Source organism: Opisthocomus hoazin, chromosome 4 (genome assembly GCF_030867145.1).
Source record: "Opisthocomus hoazin isolate bOpiHoa1 chromosome 4, bOpiHoa1.hap1, whole genome shotgun sequence".
Taxonomy (NCBI): Eukaryota; Metazoa; Chordata; class Aves; order Opisthocomiformes; family Opisthocomidae; genus Opisthocomus; species Opisthocomus hoazin.
Genome location: NC_134417.1, coordinates 38,232,491 through 38,249,565, shown reverse-complemented (window position 1 = coordinate 38,249,565; position 17,075 = coordinate 38,232,491). Strand labels below are relative to the sequence as shown.

General features: G+C 38.9%; 1 protein-coding gene across 2 annotated transcripts in view; it reads right to left on the bottom strand.

The window, feature by feature from the left end:
* VPS41 (VPS41 subunit of HOPS complex) overlaps window positions 1–17,075 on the bottom strand; it is a 115,431-nt gene that overhangs the window by 51,338 nt on the left and 47,018 nt on the right. For both annotated transcript variants that reach the window (XM_075418604.1, XM_075418606.1), the window contains 3 exons: window positions 12,131–12,193; window positions 10,892–10,957; window positions 1,044–1,163 (listed from right to left, as the gene is read on the bottom strand). In XM_075418604.1, the coding sequence (XP_075274719.1) occupies window positions 1,044–1,163; window positions 10,892–10,957; window positions 12,131–12,193 (249 nt within the window). The remainder of the gene's footprint in view (window positions 1–1,043; window positions 1,164–10,891; window positions 10,958–12,130; window positions 12,194–17,075) is intronic.

Here is a 17,075-nt window from a genome sequence, read left to right as displayed (position 1 = left end):
CATCTCTAGAGATAGCTCTCCTCAACTGCCCTATCTATTCCCAGAAGATTCACTTAGAATATGTATTTTAATCGTATGGCTCTGAAAAGAACAAAACCTTCAAAAGACCTAATGTTACTACCATTAAGCATTCACTGAAGTTTCCATTCTAATGCAGTTATTAACGGGGAGCAACTAAACAAAAGTCCACCTCTAAAAACTTCACATAAAACTGGTTTTGAAAGGAATAAAAGAAGCAGGACTTTAAAATATTTTAATAAATGCTTCCCTTCAGGAGGGAAAAATAATAGAAGGAAAAAAGCTAGTGTTTCAGAAGTACTTTCATCGAATTCTAAAATAAGACTTTGGAATGTAGACATGATACACACTTAAAAACATATCCCTCACTGCTGAGCTTTAAAACACAGACCTTGAGCCATCAATTAGATATACAGTGATAGGTGAAATACAACACTCAGCATGAAAGCAATGGTTCCCTTTAAAATATGAATTACGCTTAGAGCAAAAAGCGCCTATTTTCTCGTAAGTTTAGCCTTTTCTAGTGGCCTACCAAAATGAGAAATTATTACTATCATTTTTTTATAATCTGCAACATTAGAAGTGCATATGATAATGTCATTTCAGTACAAATTACAAAATCCAGACAGGTTTGATTTTTTTTTGGGGGGTGGGGTGGTAATGGTCTATTTTTTGTATAAAGAAGAGTTACATTTGCATTCCTTCCTCAGACAGTTTGCTCCAATAAATTGCACTGGTCAACACTCTGCTATACCATAGCTTACAGTAGTGATCATCCCCAACAGTGGTATGTAGAGTTACCTTTCTTAATTTCTTCAGAAGTGGCAATCATATGGAGAACACTGACTAGCCAGAAGGAAACACCAGAAGAAATGGGATCTAAAATACTATCCTTCAATGCCTTTTATACTTGGTTCTTGAAATGCACCATTTTCCCATGGAATATTTTGGCAATTAACATTGAAACATTTCACATATCAGCATAACACAGTGGTATTTTTGTTCATTTGGTGACAAATACTTACCATATTATTGGCCCAAGCAATTAAGTGTCCCCTCCATTTTACATTTCTTATATTTCCTTCCCCTTCATGTAAAACTGAAGGCTTCCATCTATTCATCCAGCCTTTCTCATATAACAGCAACTATGAAGAAGTGCAACAAGAAACATCTCTGTGACATGCTGTAAGTAAACATGGGAGCTATTTTTTCTTCATTACCCCTTAACTCTGCTGGGATTCAAGGACAACGAAAAATACACACTTATCACAAAACAAAAGCAAATACAGTCAAACATTTTCATATAGTACATATACATTGAGAATCTTATATACTACAGAATTCAAGTTACTTTAATAAGAGTATTAATAAGCAGGCCCACCATCAAGTTTAATCACAGAATCATAGAATAGTTCAGGTTAAAAAGGACCTTTAAAGGTCATCCTTTCCCCAACGTTTCTGCAAAGAATGGTAAGTGTAATTATTTCCATTTTAAGGATAAACAAATTAAGACACTGGGGGGAAACTAAGTCTACAGCACTAGTGACAACACTTCAGCAAGCTGGTAAAGAAACCAGGTCACCACACACCTATGCACTGATATCGTGATAGGCTCTTTCTTCCCTCCAAAAATCAGGCGGTCAAAATTATTGAAGACCCCCAAGCCTATGACCTTCTGCTTGGCCTCCTGTGGAACTACACAGCCTTCCACAGGGCTCTAGAGACACCGTGTGTTAGTCCCACATTGTAAAACTTGTGTGATTGGGAATCCCGGGTTCTGCAAATAAGGAAGGTATTTTAGCATATCTAAATGCCCAGGAGATGTTATGAAATGCTTTGCAGCAGCAAAGAAAAATCCAAATACACACAGACAGCTTGCATGACAGTCCAGCTCTTCTACCAGTTCCTGTATGGTTTCAGGTAGTTATTTAATAGGATTATAACATGGAATCACTTTGAGTGACGCAAAGTACAGTGCTTGGAGGGATACCTAAATAAGAAGCTGAAGCATCTGTGAAGACCATACTTTAAGGTACCAGTTCTGCCAACTTTGGCATGAGTACACGCAGGTACAGACACATGCACAACCTGAACCTGAGCTCACACAAGTGCACAATAACCACGAAGAGGTGTAAAATTGCTGCCGGCAAGGACTTTTACCATGCTAAAACCTAAATCAAGCACCTATGTTGCTAATGTTTCCTATCTAACATCCATCTGTATATGCTTTTTTATACACGGTTTCCCACCAGCTGTATTTGCATAAATACGCCAAATAAGACACTAGTTGTTTAAAATAACTTCTTTTGAGAAAATTTGGAATTTTTAACAACGGTTCCACAGCCTGCCTCTCTCTCCTGAAGCCACAAGATGGCACCAGAAGACAAGTATTTTCTCCAAAAGTTTAAAGCAGTCACCATCTAGGATCGTCTACCAGAAACTTTTCATGCGAACTGTGCCGCAGACTTCAAATTTCTCACTCAAGTGTATCTTGCCACTTTAACCCCACTCAAAATGACTCTGCGTCCTTCACAAAGCTCACTTGAAGGCCCACCTTTTAGACAGCCTCAGGTTTTTTTTTTTTTTCTTCCCACCTATGAAAAGGCTACTCAACAAAACTCTTACAAAACATGCTATTTTACAGCAACCTAGGCAAGACACTGCAAGCAAAGGTAACATCTCCGCTCATAAGGCAGTGGCATACAGACGAATTTCCATTAGCAGGCTGGCAGCTGGATGTGAAACACAGCAGTAGCCCTCAGCCCAAACTAATTAGCTCCGCTCAGAAGCATTAAAATCTAAGTGCTGTGCTGATCCAGGCCTGAAAATTACTTTTTTCCTAGTTCATAAACTCCTAAGGAGATGCTCAATGGAAACAGAACTGTCACTGGGATGCTTCTTTCAATACCATCCAATGAAAACAGCAGCAAAATACATAGCATTTTCATCTGGACTTACTGGGCAAGGCTGCAAAAACTGGTGGGGTAATGTGAAATGTTAAAACTGGCTGATGTCAACTATATTAACTAAACTTTGCATTTTTTCTCCTTGTGACTGAATCGTGATTTAAGTTTGTTTATTACACACAGCATCCAGAGTGAATGTGGAATAACACTCTGCAGCTATTTTGTTACTGTTCATGGTTTTTTAATATCATGCTTCTTCATGACTCTCCACCCGAGTAAGGAGCTGCAAAGAAAATAAATGACCTGAGAAAGAACTGGTGAGGAGAAAAGACAATTAAAAAAATCCTGCTTCAGTCTACGCTCAACTCTAAGCACATGGTTAATTAAATTCTCAGACCAATGCAGTAGAAGACAACAGTCTGATATTGCCTGTGAGAAAGACAGAAAGTGAATCTGAATCACTGCAGCACCCACAATTCCTTGTTTCATATCCACAAGTGCAATAGGTCCAACACTGAAACCAAAGGACACTACACATTGTGACTTAAAAAAAAAAATTAATCTTACAAGATGCTTTATTAAAGTATCTACAATGTAATTATCTGCATTTTATTGATGTACATCATGTGATTTATTTATTATTTCTTACAGTAATGATACCTAGAAACTGAGTTACTGAACACAGAACTTTGCTGTGCTTTTGGAACTGTTATCCACTGAATGTATCTCTCTCAAAATAAGCAGCCTAATTTATTTCTTAGTTTTCCTTTTTGGCTTCATGTCGAAATGTTTATCGCACCAGAAAGCCTTTTAAAACTTCAAGAGAAGCTAGACACATAACAAAAATCCACTGTTTCTGGAGAGGTTCCTCCTACCACCTCCCTCTCTTTTTGGTAGGGGAAAAATATTTTAGGGCTTTATTTCCCATAAATCCTGTATTTTTGCAGTCAGCAGTACTTATATTTCAACAGCAGCCACAAAATTCACTTTTGTGCATTCTCTGCAATACAGTTTATATTTTCCCCTTTTTGATTTGCTCTGGCAAATCCTTCTAGCCCTTTGTTACAATACAGTAGTGCTTAGAATGCACTTCCAGCATCTCCTGCATGTACCACAATGTGATAATAAAGCTAAAACAAACTTTGATTTAAAGGGTCCCCACTCACACTCCTTCACAGCACATTGCAATCTTCCCATAGTTCACTACTTCCTATTTCGCAAGTCGTTTTAACTGCTTATGCTTGTCTACTGGATCATTAAGAAGAATGACAGACACACTGAAGTGCATGAGACAAGAGGATGGTGCAGGACACTGTTTGCTTTTAAAAACAAGTGGATATAATTCTCTTGGATTAGTGAAGGCATCTCTCTGTATCTTTCACTACCAGATTAACCTCCTCCAAAAGCAGCTCAAAACTCTATTTTAGAGTGCATCCGCTAAAGAGAACAGACTAGTGCTTAGATTTAGTGTAGCCTCTCATGCAATTAGCATTAACAATAATTACATGTAATCCCAGTCTTTAAACTATGTACAAGCATTCTCAATCCTCTGAACAAAGAGGCCAATGATTGCAGCTTTGGTAGTATCAATACAGTGAAGTAATTCAATTTAACTCCATCCCACTACCAAATGCCACCTTCCAAACACTGAAATAAAAGATGTCTGTTCTCACACGGTGAAAAGTTTCAAAGGAAACACACTTTTACTGAAGCACTACGCACAGCATCACCACTTTGTTTCAATATAGCACCTTCTCTGTAAAGATCTGGAGGAGTTTTACAGAAGGAAAAGGCCGAGACTTCAATTTGTAGCTGAAGAGCTACCCTTCCCATTCCCTATTGCAGCACTGTTGGATTAGTTTTTATTCCACAAAACAGAAAATTAGGAAAAAAACTTCCTATATTTTCCTTGTCCTGTTCTTTGTTTGCCCGGGCGTGAAGATGTGCCTACCTGTGGCATTTGTTTTGGGTTTTGGCACCTGTGTCACCAACTTTCCCCTCAGCCAGGCAAGATCATAAAAACCTAAAATGCTACTGCCACGGTTACAAGTGATCACTATCGATATTTATTGTTTTCAGCATAAAAATACCATTTACAGGCACAGCTAAGATTAACAGATATCCAAGAGTAACACAGAACAGCATGCCACATGAAGACTTACTGTTTAATCATGCATCCCTAGGAAAATATATGGCAACAATATAAAATTATCACTTCTGTTTGGAACAGCGATGGAGTGGATGAGCTCAAACGAGGCAGAGTAATGTAAGCCTCAGGTTTTCAACTGAAGATGAGCTTTCAAAATCTTGTTGCAAAACACTGTTGTCTAAGGAGCTGGGGTGTGGATGGAGGGGAGTGCAGGAGGTGCAGTCAAGGGAAATCAAGCCAGGAGGCAGCGGCAGACAACAGCAGCATTGGGAGGTAAGTGATGGCAACAGAGAGATACAGAACAGGAGCTGCTGCTGTAGTTCACGGACAGAGAAGCTAGAAATTTTGAGATGTTTAAGACAAACAAATGCCATAGGACTTTTATTAGGCTGTACTTTAATAACTCAACTGCTGGATTCCAGCTATCGCTATTCTCAAAGAGCTACAGAATTAACACCTTGGAAAGCAAGTCCTGCAGCCTTGCACATTTCATATATTTAGATCCACTTTGCTTGCCACCTCAGGTAATGAAAAAAGTTTTCTGCACAGACATTTGCAAAGCACACAACTATAGATTACACACAGACAGGACTACAAACCATTGTCTCTTTACACAAACCAAATTTGTTTGTTACAGTCCAAGGAGAATGTTTTGGTTTTCACAATAAAGAAGAAATGCACATCCAAGTATTAATAAAGAAGAAATGTAAGCCAAATAATCTGCTTATTAAGCAAACAGCACGCATCACTATATATCAAAGTCTCGTCTGCTCAATAATATGGGATACATCCAGGCATTATACATTGCAGCGAGCAAATCACAGACCTGTATTATTGTGACTTGCTTGCTTGCCACAGTTTGCTTCCTGCTTACGGTAAATTATCCAATGCATGGACAGAAATTGCCATAGTATTTACTCTTTCTTCACTTAAACCAGACCTTTGGGTATTTACTGACTGACATTTTATAGCTTACAAAGCAATCTGCCTTTCTTGTCTGGTACTCTTCTATCCAACATAATGCCAAACAGCTGACGATCTGCTTTCTAAAAATGGACTGTGCTGCAAACAGCATCCTGACAATTTAATAATTTGTCAAAGTAGTCCAACCAGTTATTATGAAGTACATATCATAGGGTTCAGAGGTAAAGGTCACCTATCTACTCACAAAGCCAAGTGCATCTGCTGACACTAAAAAGCAGACAATTAAAAAAAAAATCTGAGACATTCCCTGGCAGACTTGACTTTAGCACACAAATTCCACTTCCCGTAACAGCAGTTAGAGCCCTGAGAATGCTGTTTCTCTTCCTGCCTGTGCATTGTTCGCAATCGCTATTCTTTCTCTGTATATGACACTGCCCCACCTGGAGTGGAAAGGAATTCAGATTGTCTTGTTTCGCGTCTCAGGCAGGAGACACCATGGGTCCAGCCCAGGATTCTAACACTGAAATAGCATCCTAGATTTTGTTTTTTTATAATGAGAAATTTGCCCCAGGTAACACTAAGTTCTCCCTGCTTTTATAACAGACAAAGAAAAGAGAATGTAATGTTTAAGCATGGGCATTGACAGATGCTAATTCTGGGAGGATACATAAGACAAACATGTTTAGATACATCTGCATTTGAAAACCAGTTTTTATCATGCATCTTCTCCAGCAAAAGAAATACATATCTCATTAAAAATGTGCTTTTATATCTATTTTCACCTTAAATATATCTAATGTAAATATATTATGTAGATACAGACACAGATAAAGATGTGACTGCTGACAGTCACAGGGTAAATTTTCAGTTTTATCTTGATTCCCTTAAAATGTTTCAAATTGGATACTCAAATCAACACTTACTACACAAAATGCATGTCCTAGGCAAATAAGGAGCCCAGTCCTTTAAGATACTGAATATCCTACTCTATACTGGCTTTAGAATTAATTTGCTTAATTGTGCAGGGTCCCCACTACCATGCTAGGTAGAGAACCCCCCAAAAAACCTTCATCGCTACACATACAGCAGAGAGACTCAATCACTCCAGATGACCCACTCTCCTACAAATTTTACTACAAAAACCCTTGTGTCTGGTTATTGATGTTAATCAATTTTATGAAATTATTAATGAAATAATGTTATGAAGTTATTGATGAAATAGGGAGTCTCATCACTGCCTCTGCCAAGAAAGAAATCCCAAGTTGTCCTGCTCTCCTAAGTTATCTTTACGTAAGATCCAGCAGCCAACACTTTTAACTTTAGAACTGAAGTATCCTTCAGACTTCTCTCTTTGTCAGTTCTGCCTCTTTAACCCTCTGGATATAATGGATACTTGGACTTTGCAACAACGTTCATTTAGTTGATGTGCTGGGAAAGACCAGCACTCTAACAGTTAAATAAAGAATACCTTGTTTTCAGCTTTACCACCCTCATTTAGTTGGCTTTTACCCTGTTATTTTTTAAGATTAGACCGTTTTTTAAAAGGTAGAAGGTTAAGGCCTTCAATAGCACAGTATTTGTCTTTTCCCTTGCTTTGAAGCTCTACTGTCTGCTTGGGAGAGGAATGCCCTGTTATTTACAATATATGGTATTATTATTTCAGGGTTACCATCATCTGCCAAGTCATCACAATGGTGCTGTAGTTAATTGCAGAGATAAGGGGGAGGGGAGCAGGTAAGTGCCTCTATTCAGCGTAGCACCTATTGCTTCTCACCATGATAGTGTCAACGTTTCCACAGTACCTGCCTTGTTTCTAGGCACAGATAACATTCATTCATTGGCAAAAAAGGGGGTGGAAAAAAGCTTTTTCAGCCCAAAATAGAAGGCAATGATACTATCCCAAGCTTAATGAAAGTTCTTTACTTCTAAAAAACTAGTGCTTTAGTAAGCAAACAATTTAAATTGGTTAATTAGTTCATAATACAATTCAGAGAAAACCACTCTTAAAGAACTCTAGTACATGCCTAGTTCAGCAACTGTAGAAACATATGCATGGTATGAGTTAAGTTTCAAAAAATCTGCATTGATTTAAACAGTTACCCCAGGGAGCACTGCTCTTTTAGGTCAGGCTGAGCTTCTAAGAAATGGCAAATCTCAGCACCACACAACAATTCACCCAAGTTCCAAACATCCACCTGTGTTGGAAACTGAGGACCTGCACTGCACGTCCCTGAAGCACATCACTTAGCTTTTCTGTCCTCCTTCTCTCTACTTTCTTTTCTTTCTTTTTTTTTTTTTTTGAATAGATTGTTGCTCACCTTGAACATCTGTAGAATGCTCTGCAGTGCGTCTTTGAACTGAAACATGTATTTTTAACACATTTTATATTGTTATGAAGAACCGTGTATTTCTCAAAATATTAAGGAGGTGGTAATATACAGTTATAGCCCCCTCACCCCATTCATTAAGGATCTCACTAAGGCGGATGCTTGGCTACAAAACTAATCAATTTAAGCAGATATTAAAGTGGTTTTTTGAAATGAGACATTAAGGTTGGGAGGCAAGTTCTTACTTCCTGCGTGCATATGTGGTTTGGCTTCTTTGTTTCACTGTAAACCAAAATCAGCATGAAATTCAACAAGTAAATCAAGAACATCTTTCTCATATTCTGAGACAACAATGTTCATAATGCAACTAGAGAGGTTTGAAGAAGTGATCAAATTTCTTTCTGGGTTCTTTTATCTGCTAAAATTATCTTAGCAGCTTAAAAAAAACCCCAGCATTCAAAATGGTAATATACGTTATGTCACCATTTCCCAGAACAACAAAAATCAAAGACAGACCCTGCAACCCTTTGGGCACAGACTTCACACAATTCACACTATATTTCTGAATGCAGCTCAGGCAAGGAGCATAGCATGAGGGCTTTAAGGAAAGATTTTCTCCCAAGCTTGATCCAAAATGAGGATAGTCTTACCTCTGTCCTCACTGCTATCCCTGTCTCCGTGCAGGTGGGGAAGACCAGCAGCCCACCTCCCACCGCTGCCAGCTATCAGCTATGAGGTCGCTGTGTCCGTGCAAAGGCTAAAAGTGCAGAGACCTCAGGAGTCACGGGAGGTCCCGTCCCCCCCCGAAGGAGCTCACCCAACTACACAATCTCCAGACACAGGGAGAGAGATGCGAGGCCCGCAGCCTGAGCTGATAAGCTTCAGCCTCCTTCTCCTTGCTCACGTGGACCAGCTCCCCGGGGCCTATTGCCCCCACAACGGCTCTTTGGCTTTACACTGAAGACAGGTCTAAATAAAAAGCAAGGATGTTTTTCAAGGACTTCTCTTTTCAGAAAGAAAAAAAAAATCTTCAATAAATAAGTAGGTGAAATTTAACTTCCTGAATTTTCACAGTGCATTTTGTTGTTGCCTTTATAGAAGCACATAAGCTCCTTTTGGAGGAAAAGAGAAAAGGGGATGGGTTTCTACCACAAGGCTAAGAGGTTTCATTTGTTGGTTTTATGTATCAATAAAATCAAATTACAGGTGTTGAGGCACATTTATTTCAAAGCTAAATACCTTATGTTAAGATGTCAATTAAAGTTTTCCTGAAAAGGAAAGTTCCTCAGCAAAAAATGAATGCATTAAGAATGAGTATACCATTCACCAGAGGACAGAATATAAAATAACCTGTCAAGTAATCAAAGATAACCAAAGAGAATGTGTTAACTCCCTGATGTTTTTTTCTGTTCAGCATCAGGTGAATGCAAGCTCTTTTACCACCTGACGGAGCCCTGTTCTGTTAATTCCCTGTTTCTCTCTTTCCATACCACTTTTATCAGCACTAAAAAGCTTCACAGACTGGTGGCTGACGAAGACATACACTGACTGTGCATTATTTTAAGGACAACACCAACTCCAACCAGCCAGCAAAAGCTGTCAGGCATGCACGCCACTTAAAAAGGAAAATAAAATATAGCTATGCTTTGAAACATATTGAACTGCTAATGAAAATTAAGTTGTATTCAGCACTAGAAGTCTGTATTTCTTACATGCTAGTAAGGGAGAGTCATGGCATTCGGTTTGATGCATCTATAAGTGAGGATTGTTCATCCTTAATTCATAAAAGAAGGCAACAGGAAAATTCCAGGAATTCAAGAAACTGTTCCAAATCAAACTTTTCATGTTTTGACTGAAAATGCGCAATGTGATACAAGATACTTTAGGACCTGGAAACAGCTGTAATCTGGAAGTCAGAATTGCACCCTACACCAACAAGACACTGTAACACACATTTAACATAAAACCTTCCCCAAGTAGAAGACTTTAACTACACAGATACAAGCACTTTAAAAAGTGAGAGTTCTACTTTACCAAGAGCTCCCCTGAATTACTCTAAAACCAAACAAAAACCCCACATCACAAACAAGAACTGAAGATGATACTTGGGTTTGTTTGCTTTGGGAAAAAAAACAAAACAAAAAACACACCACAAAACAAAAACATCACCCACAGGTAAAGCAAAAGAAAAATCCCAAACACCAAGGCGAACATACATTGTAAAAGACCAGTATTAAGGTCTAACTTCTCCCACCTCAACAAATTAAATGAATGGAGAAAATCTGGCCTAGGCAATGCAAATGACATTTTTTTCAGACTACGTAGACAAAAGTATTTCTACTCTGAAGCTCAACCTGTTGCAACATGTTTTTAACATTAAAAGTGCACTTTCCCTCCCAACTGGAATTAGTCTTAATTAAGTAAGACTGTTTTGGAATACAATGCACAAGGAGAAGGAAAAAGAGAGTTATTTGCTCTAGGTGTTAAGAGTCACATACACAGTCTCCAGAGCTATTTTTAAAAGCTGTTTAAAGATAGCCTAAGTTCACTACACTATGAGTGCTTACCTTTTTCCCTCCTGTTACAAATTGCTTGAAGTGGGATCTTACAAAATGCGGATGAACAGCAACAATCTGAGAATGGGGTACAGGGCAAGAGGGAAAAAAAAAGGAAAAAAGAGGATTGTGGCTTACATAAGTGTTTACAGGGAACACCACATCACTTTTTAAACTAGGTAACTCAGCTGTAATACTTGATATTTGGCTAAGGGTTCTTTCACTGAAGTAGAGCCTAGTTGTTCCAGACATCTTCGGGGGGCGGGGGGGGGTGGGGGGGGTGGCGGTCCTAGAAAAGAAGAAAATTCCCTATATTGTAAGGTACATTAGAAGTCACACCTGACACTAAAGGCCACATTACACTGAACAACTACTCCTTTTGCACAGCAGGCAGCAGAATTAGGGCCATGCAGCACAAGACTGCTGCGAGCAAGGGTTATTACTCCGAGTAAGTCTTGTTTGGCACCTAAAGGTCACACACACCTCAGCCCTGCCGCAGGACACCATCAACACACCTTGAACAGCCTCTTTGCCTTACAAGTAACATGTCAAGTGTAGGAGATCCAGCTGTAAGAGCAGTAAGGTATGAGAAGCCAAGTGAGTTGCATCTGATGTATGTGAAAATTCAATGAGTTTATTCCTTGCCCCTCGCCCCTCTAAGAGCAGCTGCAACATGGAAGACCCCAAGCAGCAAAATGCAATAATTTGCCCACACTACCTTTCCTCCTGCAAGAAACAATTCTTGTTAAAAAACCTAGATCTTCCCATGTGTCTACTAGAGGTGCTTTTTCAATAGTCGGGTAGCCACAGGTCTCTCAAGCAGAGTATATACACCAAGTTTTCCCTTCAGACAGGGCACCTCACCACCCACTGCCTTATCCCAAGACGGGTTTAACGGATATGAATTGGTTGCAAAATATTGACCTCACAGTCAGCAGAAACATCAGAATTTATATCACAGATCTACAAAGAAAGAAATATGTTGAGACAGGTAACAGCTGAAACAGGACAATTTCTCTTTCACTTTGCCTTTTGTATTTGAAAAACTCAATAATACTTCTCGCAAAACTGAGATTGGCTTTCTTCCTGCCTAACCAGATCAAAAGCTTTTATACTGAGACAGATAACTATTTTCTAGTGACTTGAGTAACATTATAAGGAAGTGGTATTCCTCTCTCATTTAGATTCAATGTGACCTTTCTGTTACTAAAGACAACAACACAATTACTAAAGATTAAAACAAGCACTTACTTTAATAGGACAGTCAAACGTTTCATGAAACTCTTCCGCTGAATACAATCCAAACACCTGCACCTAAAGAAGTACATAAAAAAACCCAAAAATATTTACCTAATAAACACTTGACAATTAAAAGGTGAATGTAAATCACTAAAAATTAGAAGATAATTTTAATGCTAACAATAACTTCTTTTTTCCCAAAGAAAAGAAAGTAATGTTTAACATCTCAGAGTTAATTGAGACATCTTGGGCTTCTGTTATGGCGTATCTCTAAATATTTTCAGCAGTGCAAAAGTACTTACTTCAATCTTTTTTTGTTACAAACACAGCGAAAACTACAAGTTCCTTTTGCTTTAGGCTGTTCAAATCTGTTTAAAAGATACAGATCTAAGTAAGGTAAGAGCAACATAATAACATTCAGGGGAAGATAAATTAAAAACTCTTCCCTTCTGAGAAAGAACTGTCGGATTTTTACCCCTCCAAGCAATACAGGGTTTACATAAGAAAAAAGAAATTTGTGACAATAAAGCAAAACCAGCCTGAAAACCAAGTCCCATATGCTTCTTGGCATCCTCTCCTCCTCCTAAGTGCATTCAGTGCTGTTTTGCTTTATTCCATGACCACTGGAAATGTCTTTTTCTGAAGATTCCTGCCTTCTCATCTCTGTTGATGTCTCAGTACATTTAATGTTCAGCACTGAAGTTGTAACCATAGGCCATCAGAATACCTATCAGAATTAATTCATCTGAAGAAAGCTCAACAATAAAAAAAACAAAGAAAACCCCAAAAAACAAGTCTCTTGACAGTAGAAACATACTTTTAACAGATTTTTAATTTTTTTCTTCTCTTCACTTACAGAACAGGTACAGAGGTGTCAAGAGTTAAAAAATATTATTGGACTTAAATACTAGGACTACAGAACAGGGTTTCTCAAGCTTTTTGAGAGTACAACCCTTTTTTGGGCTCATGTCTCTTCATCCAACATGCAACATTCCCTTCCCCAATTCTCAGATGAATTGTTGACAACTCAGTTCCTACAGAACTTAGGAGTAAAATAGGGCTGAAGACTTATGTTCAGGAATTAGTAATTGATATACTAATTATGATTTCCACAAAGAATAATGACTGGTTTGCCTTTTCATCACGATTTTAAGATGTTTCCACCCACTGCCAGAAGCTGTTGGAGAAAAATCATTCCAGCAGGGATGGACACTGCTGGTGGAAGAAGGGAGAAGAGTATCCCACGGAACAGTCAGTGGAAAACCGTATGCGACAGCAAACCTACTTCAGAAGGTTCTCAGACAGGTTTAGTCATTCATCCTTATTTTCTGGAAAAGGTAATCACAGAATCACAGAATGTTCAGGGTTGGAAGGGACCTGTGGGGGTCATCTAGTCCAACCCCCCCTGACAAAGCAGGGTCTCCTACAGCAGGCTGCACAGGACCTCCTCCAGGCGGGTCTTGAATATCTCCAGAGAAGACGACTCCACCACCTCCCTGGGCAGCCTGTGCCAGGGCTCCGTCACCCTCAGAGGGAAGAAGTTCTTCCTCGTCTTCAGACGGAACTTCCTCTGCTTCAGTTTGTGCCCGTTGCCCCTTGTCCTGTTGCTGGGCACCACTGAAAAGAGTCTGGCCCCATCCTCCTGACACCCACCCTTAAGATATGTATAAGCATTTATAAGGTCCCCTCTCAGCCTTCTCTTCTTCAGGCTAAACAAGCCCAGCTCCCTCAGCCTTTCCTTGTAGCCTCCCTTCAGTAACTCTGCTTTGCACGTTTAACAAGTTGGACTCAAAGCTCTAAGAGATCTTTCAACCTTATTTCTCTCTCTCTCCCCATCCCCATTGTGATTCCTTCAGGGGAAAACCAAAAAATAGTAACAAAAAAAAAAACAACCCCACTAGTCAAAGATGTGCAAAACAAAGCCAGTAAATATCAGTAACAGACTACAAAATAAAATGAGGCTTAATAGCTCTAAAAAGATCACTTCAGAGGACAAGAACCCCCCAAATTCCTGCAGACAGTCAAGGAGACAGAGTAAAAAAAAATTAGACTTCAGGTAAACTACAAGAGGAACGAAGCCATCAGTGAGGAACTAAGCCATCCTCACAGTGGCTCAAAGTTCAGCAGTCTCAGTGAAGTTAAAAACATCTCAGACCACCTCATCTCCCTTTCAAGCTTGTCTCCTGGATACATCTCCTAAGCAGCATTATCAGCTCTGTCCATCACTCATTAGTGAATATACTGCCTCTAACAACACGCTTTAAACATACTGCTGCATGCACTGTGTAAGGCTGAGCTACAGCTCCAAAGGATTGGAAAATCAATATTTGGAGACAGTGAGATGTATCGCAAAGCTGTGATTATGTAAGCCAACCAAAGGGTTGTATTTGAGTTGAGCCTGGCTGTAAGCCTAGAAAACCTTCGGGCTGATGTCTAAAGGATTTTGTTTTCTGGGTTTTTGTTTTCATCAGTTGGCACAGCATATTCAATGCAACAGACCAAACAAAATAAGAAACAGAGGAAAGAGGAAATAAGACAGAGAGAAGAAAAGAGGAAGAAAAAGAATAGATGTGGTTAAAACACAAAACGGCAAATTCCATGGAAGCACAATCCTCAAAAACAACAAAACACTCCTCTCAAATTAAAACCAATTAATCAAAATTAACATTATCAACAGCGCCTCCAACATTTTCACAATACTGCATCGAACGTGGCAACACAATATTCCTTTAAGAGTATGAAAACAAAATGGAGCCTGTTAACCAAAGAGGAAAAAACAACTCAGCATAAAATACATGCTATCATATTTACTCTAGGGACACCATATAACAGTTTATTACTTCTTAATGTCTTATATTCTTCAGAGAGAAAGTGATTCTTTTGATATTACAAACTTATATTGGATTTATCTTTTCTGCTTCCTATCCCCACTCAGCTCATGATGTTTTTGGGTAGCTGGAAAAGGCATTTAATAATGAGAGTCCACTACACTTTTCCAGTCCTCTCTGATTTTAAATATCCAGACCCCACCACTCCAGTGCATCCAGACTTTGCTGCTTCTTTGCTTCCACATGTGGAAGAAGCAGCCAACCTTCAGTGATCAAAAGGCAGGAAAACAGACACATTTTATCGACAAGTCACATTTCTTGAAAAATGATCAGTGTAATACTTGAGGGATATTCTTAACATAAATGTTGTACATGCATTGAAGATGACACTAACACATGTAAGCACATGGGACTTCAATATATTGTATATTTCTTCATATACAGAAATTAACAAGCCAATAAGAGTGCAAATTTTATTACTCTTATGTAACGACACGAGAGCTTTAGCAAAATTGTGAGTCAGATTCAGGTTTTTCAAGACAGCATACAAGTAGGCAAAAAACTAACCCGAAAAATTCTACAACTCTGAAGCTGCAAGCCTGCTTCCCCTTCTATTTATTCCAGCACCAAAATTCTCCTCTTATACCCTAATATTCCCAACCCAGCCATTTTCCCCAGCCAGTGGCCAGACTAGAGCAGTGGTGGTTTCAATTTATTTTCATTTCCATGCCAGTGGCAACCAGCTGCAGTGAGTCCATCGGCAAGGAAGATTTTCACAGAACCAAACATGCTGTGCAGAAAAGCTGCAAGTGGCTCCCAAAGCACTTGTTGGCCATGTATGACATACAGGTGCCAGCTTTTGATACTAGGTCTAGATGCCGCCTGACAAGAAGAGGGTTAGAGAATGGCACTGTGCCGCTATGCCCCCCTCCCAGTCAAATAGCTAGTCCAAATCTAGGTTTGAGAGTTGGAAAAAAAGAAAAAAGTAGTAAAATAAAATACTTCAGAACAGATATAAGGAGAGGGTTCTCCTCATAAGGCCTTCCTTCAAGAAGACAAACGGTTCCCATCTCTCTCATATTTGACCCACTTTGATATGGGAAAATGTACACCCTGCCTACTGCAAAAATCTTTTGCAGTGGTCTAGAGGACACATCTTCATTAATTGGTACAAAATACTTGCACCAACTCAGCTGCCTCAAAATTCACAGGTCTTATTATTATAGCCTTTTTTTGTTTAAAACAGATTTAAGGAAACTAAGCAGTTTCACTTTTTTTTTTAAAAAAAAAGGATTTCACTATTTTTACTTACTTATCTGAGTTAATGACGACTTTGCAACCACTTGTACAAGTGTTTAACTTCCTACAATATACATACTCCCACTGTGGTAAGGAAAGAGCTACATGGCGTGTAAAATTACACTTTAGTTATGACCCAGAACCTAGAAGTGACACATTATCTGGCCATGAATTTCTGTCATTTTCTTATACAGTAGCACAACATACAAGTATGTGTTTTCACCCATTTTAGGGGTGGATTCATAGATACACCTTTCCGGGTCGAGGAGAAAGTCTAACTTCTAAAATACTCAGACCTTTGAAATCTCCAGATGAGCTTTTCAGTGTAGAATATGGTGAAGCATTAATGTCCCTGGACTCTATGAACGCAAATATGATGAACATTGTACTTGTGATACTCCAGCCCTGCACGAAAAACATTACCAGAACTAACCCTGGCTTGGGGATCATAGTTTAGACTGCCTTGTATAGCATGTAATGTTATGTACTGGATCCACAAAAGCTGTTTCACTAAATGAAGACAGATTCACCATTTAAAGTATTGGAGGCTTTTCAAATACAGCCACACCAGAGGAGGGATTACAGATTTTTGAAGATTTCTGAAATCAAATACATATTTTTAATATTCATTTAATATATGAAAAATGTGTATGGCTTGTAGTCTCACTGCAGCATACACATTTTGAGTCAGTAATCCACAATCACATCTGAGGAGCCCTTATAGCAAGTGCTCGCTTCCCCCCACCATTCAAAACACCCAAATCAACAATGCTAGCTCAACATTTTTATTACCTTGCACAATTACTGACCCTTCCCTTATCTTGCTTAGA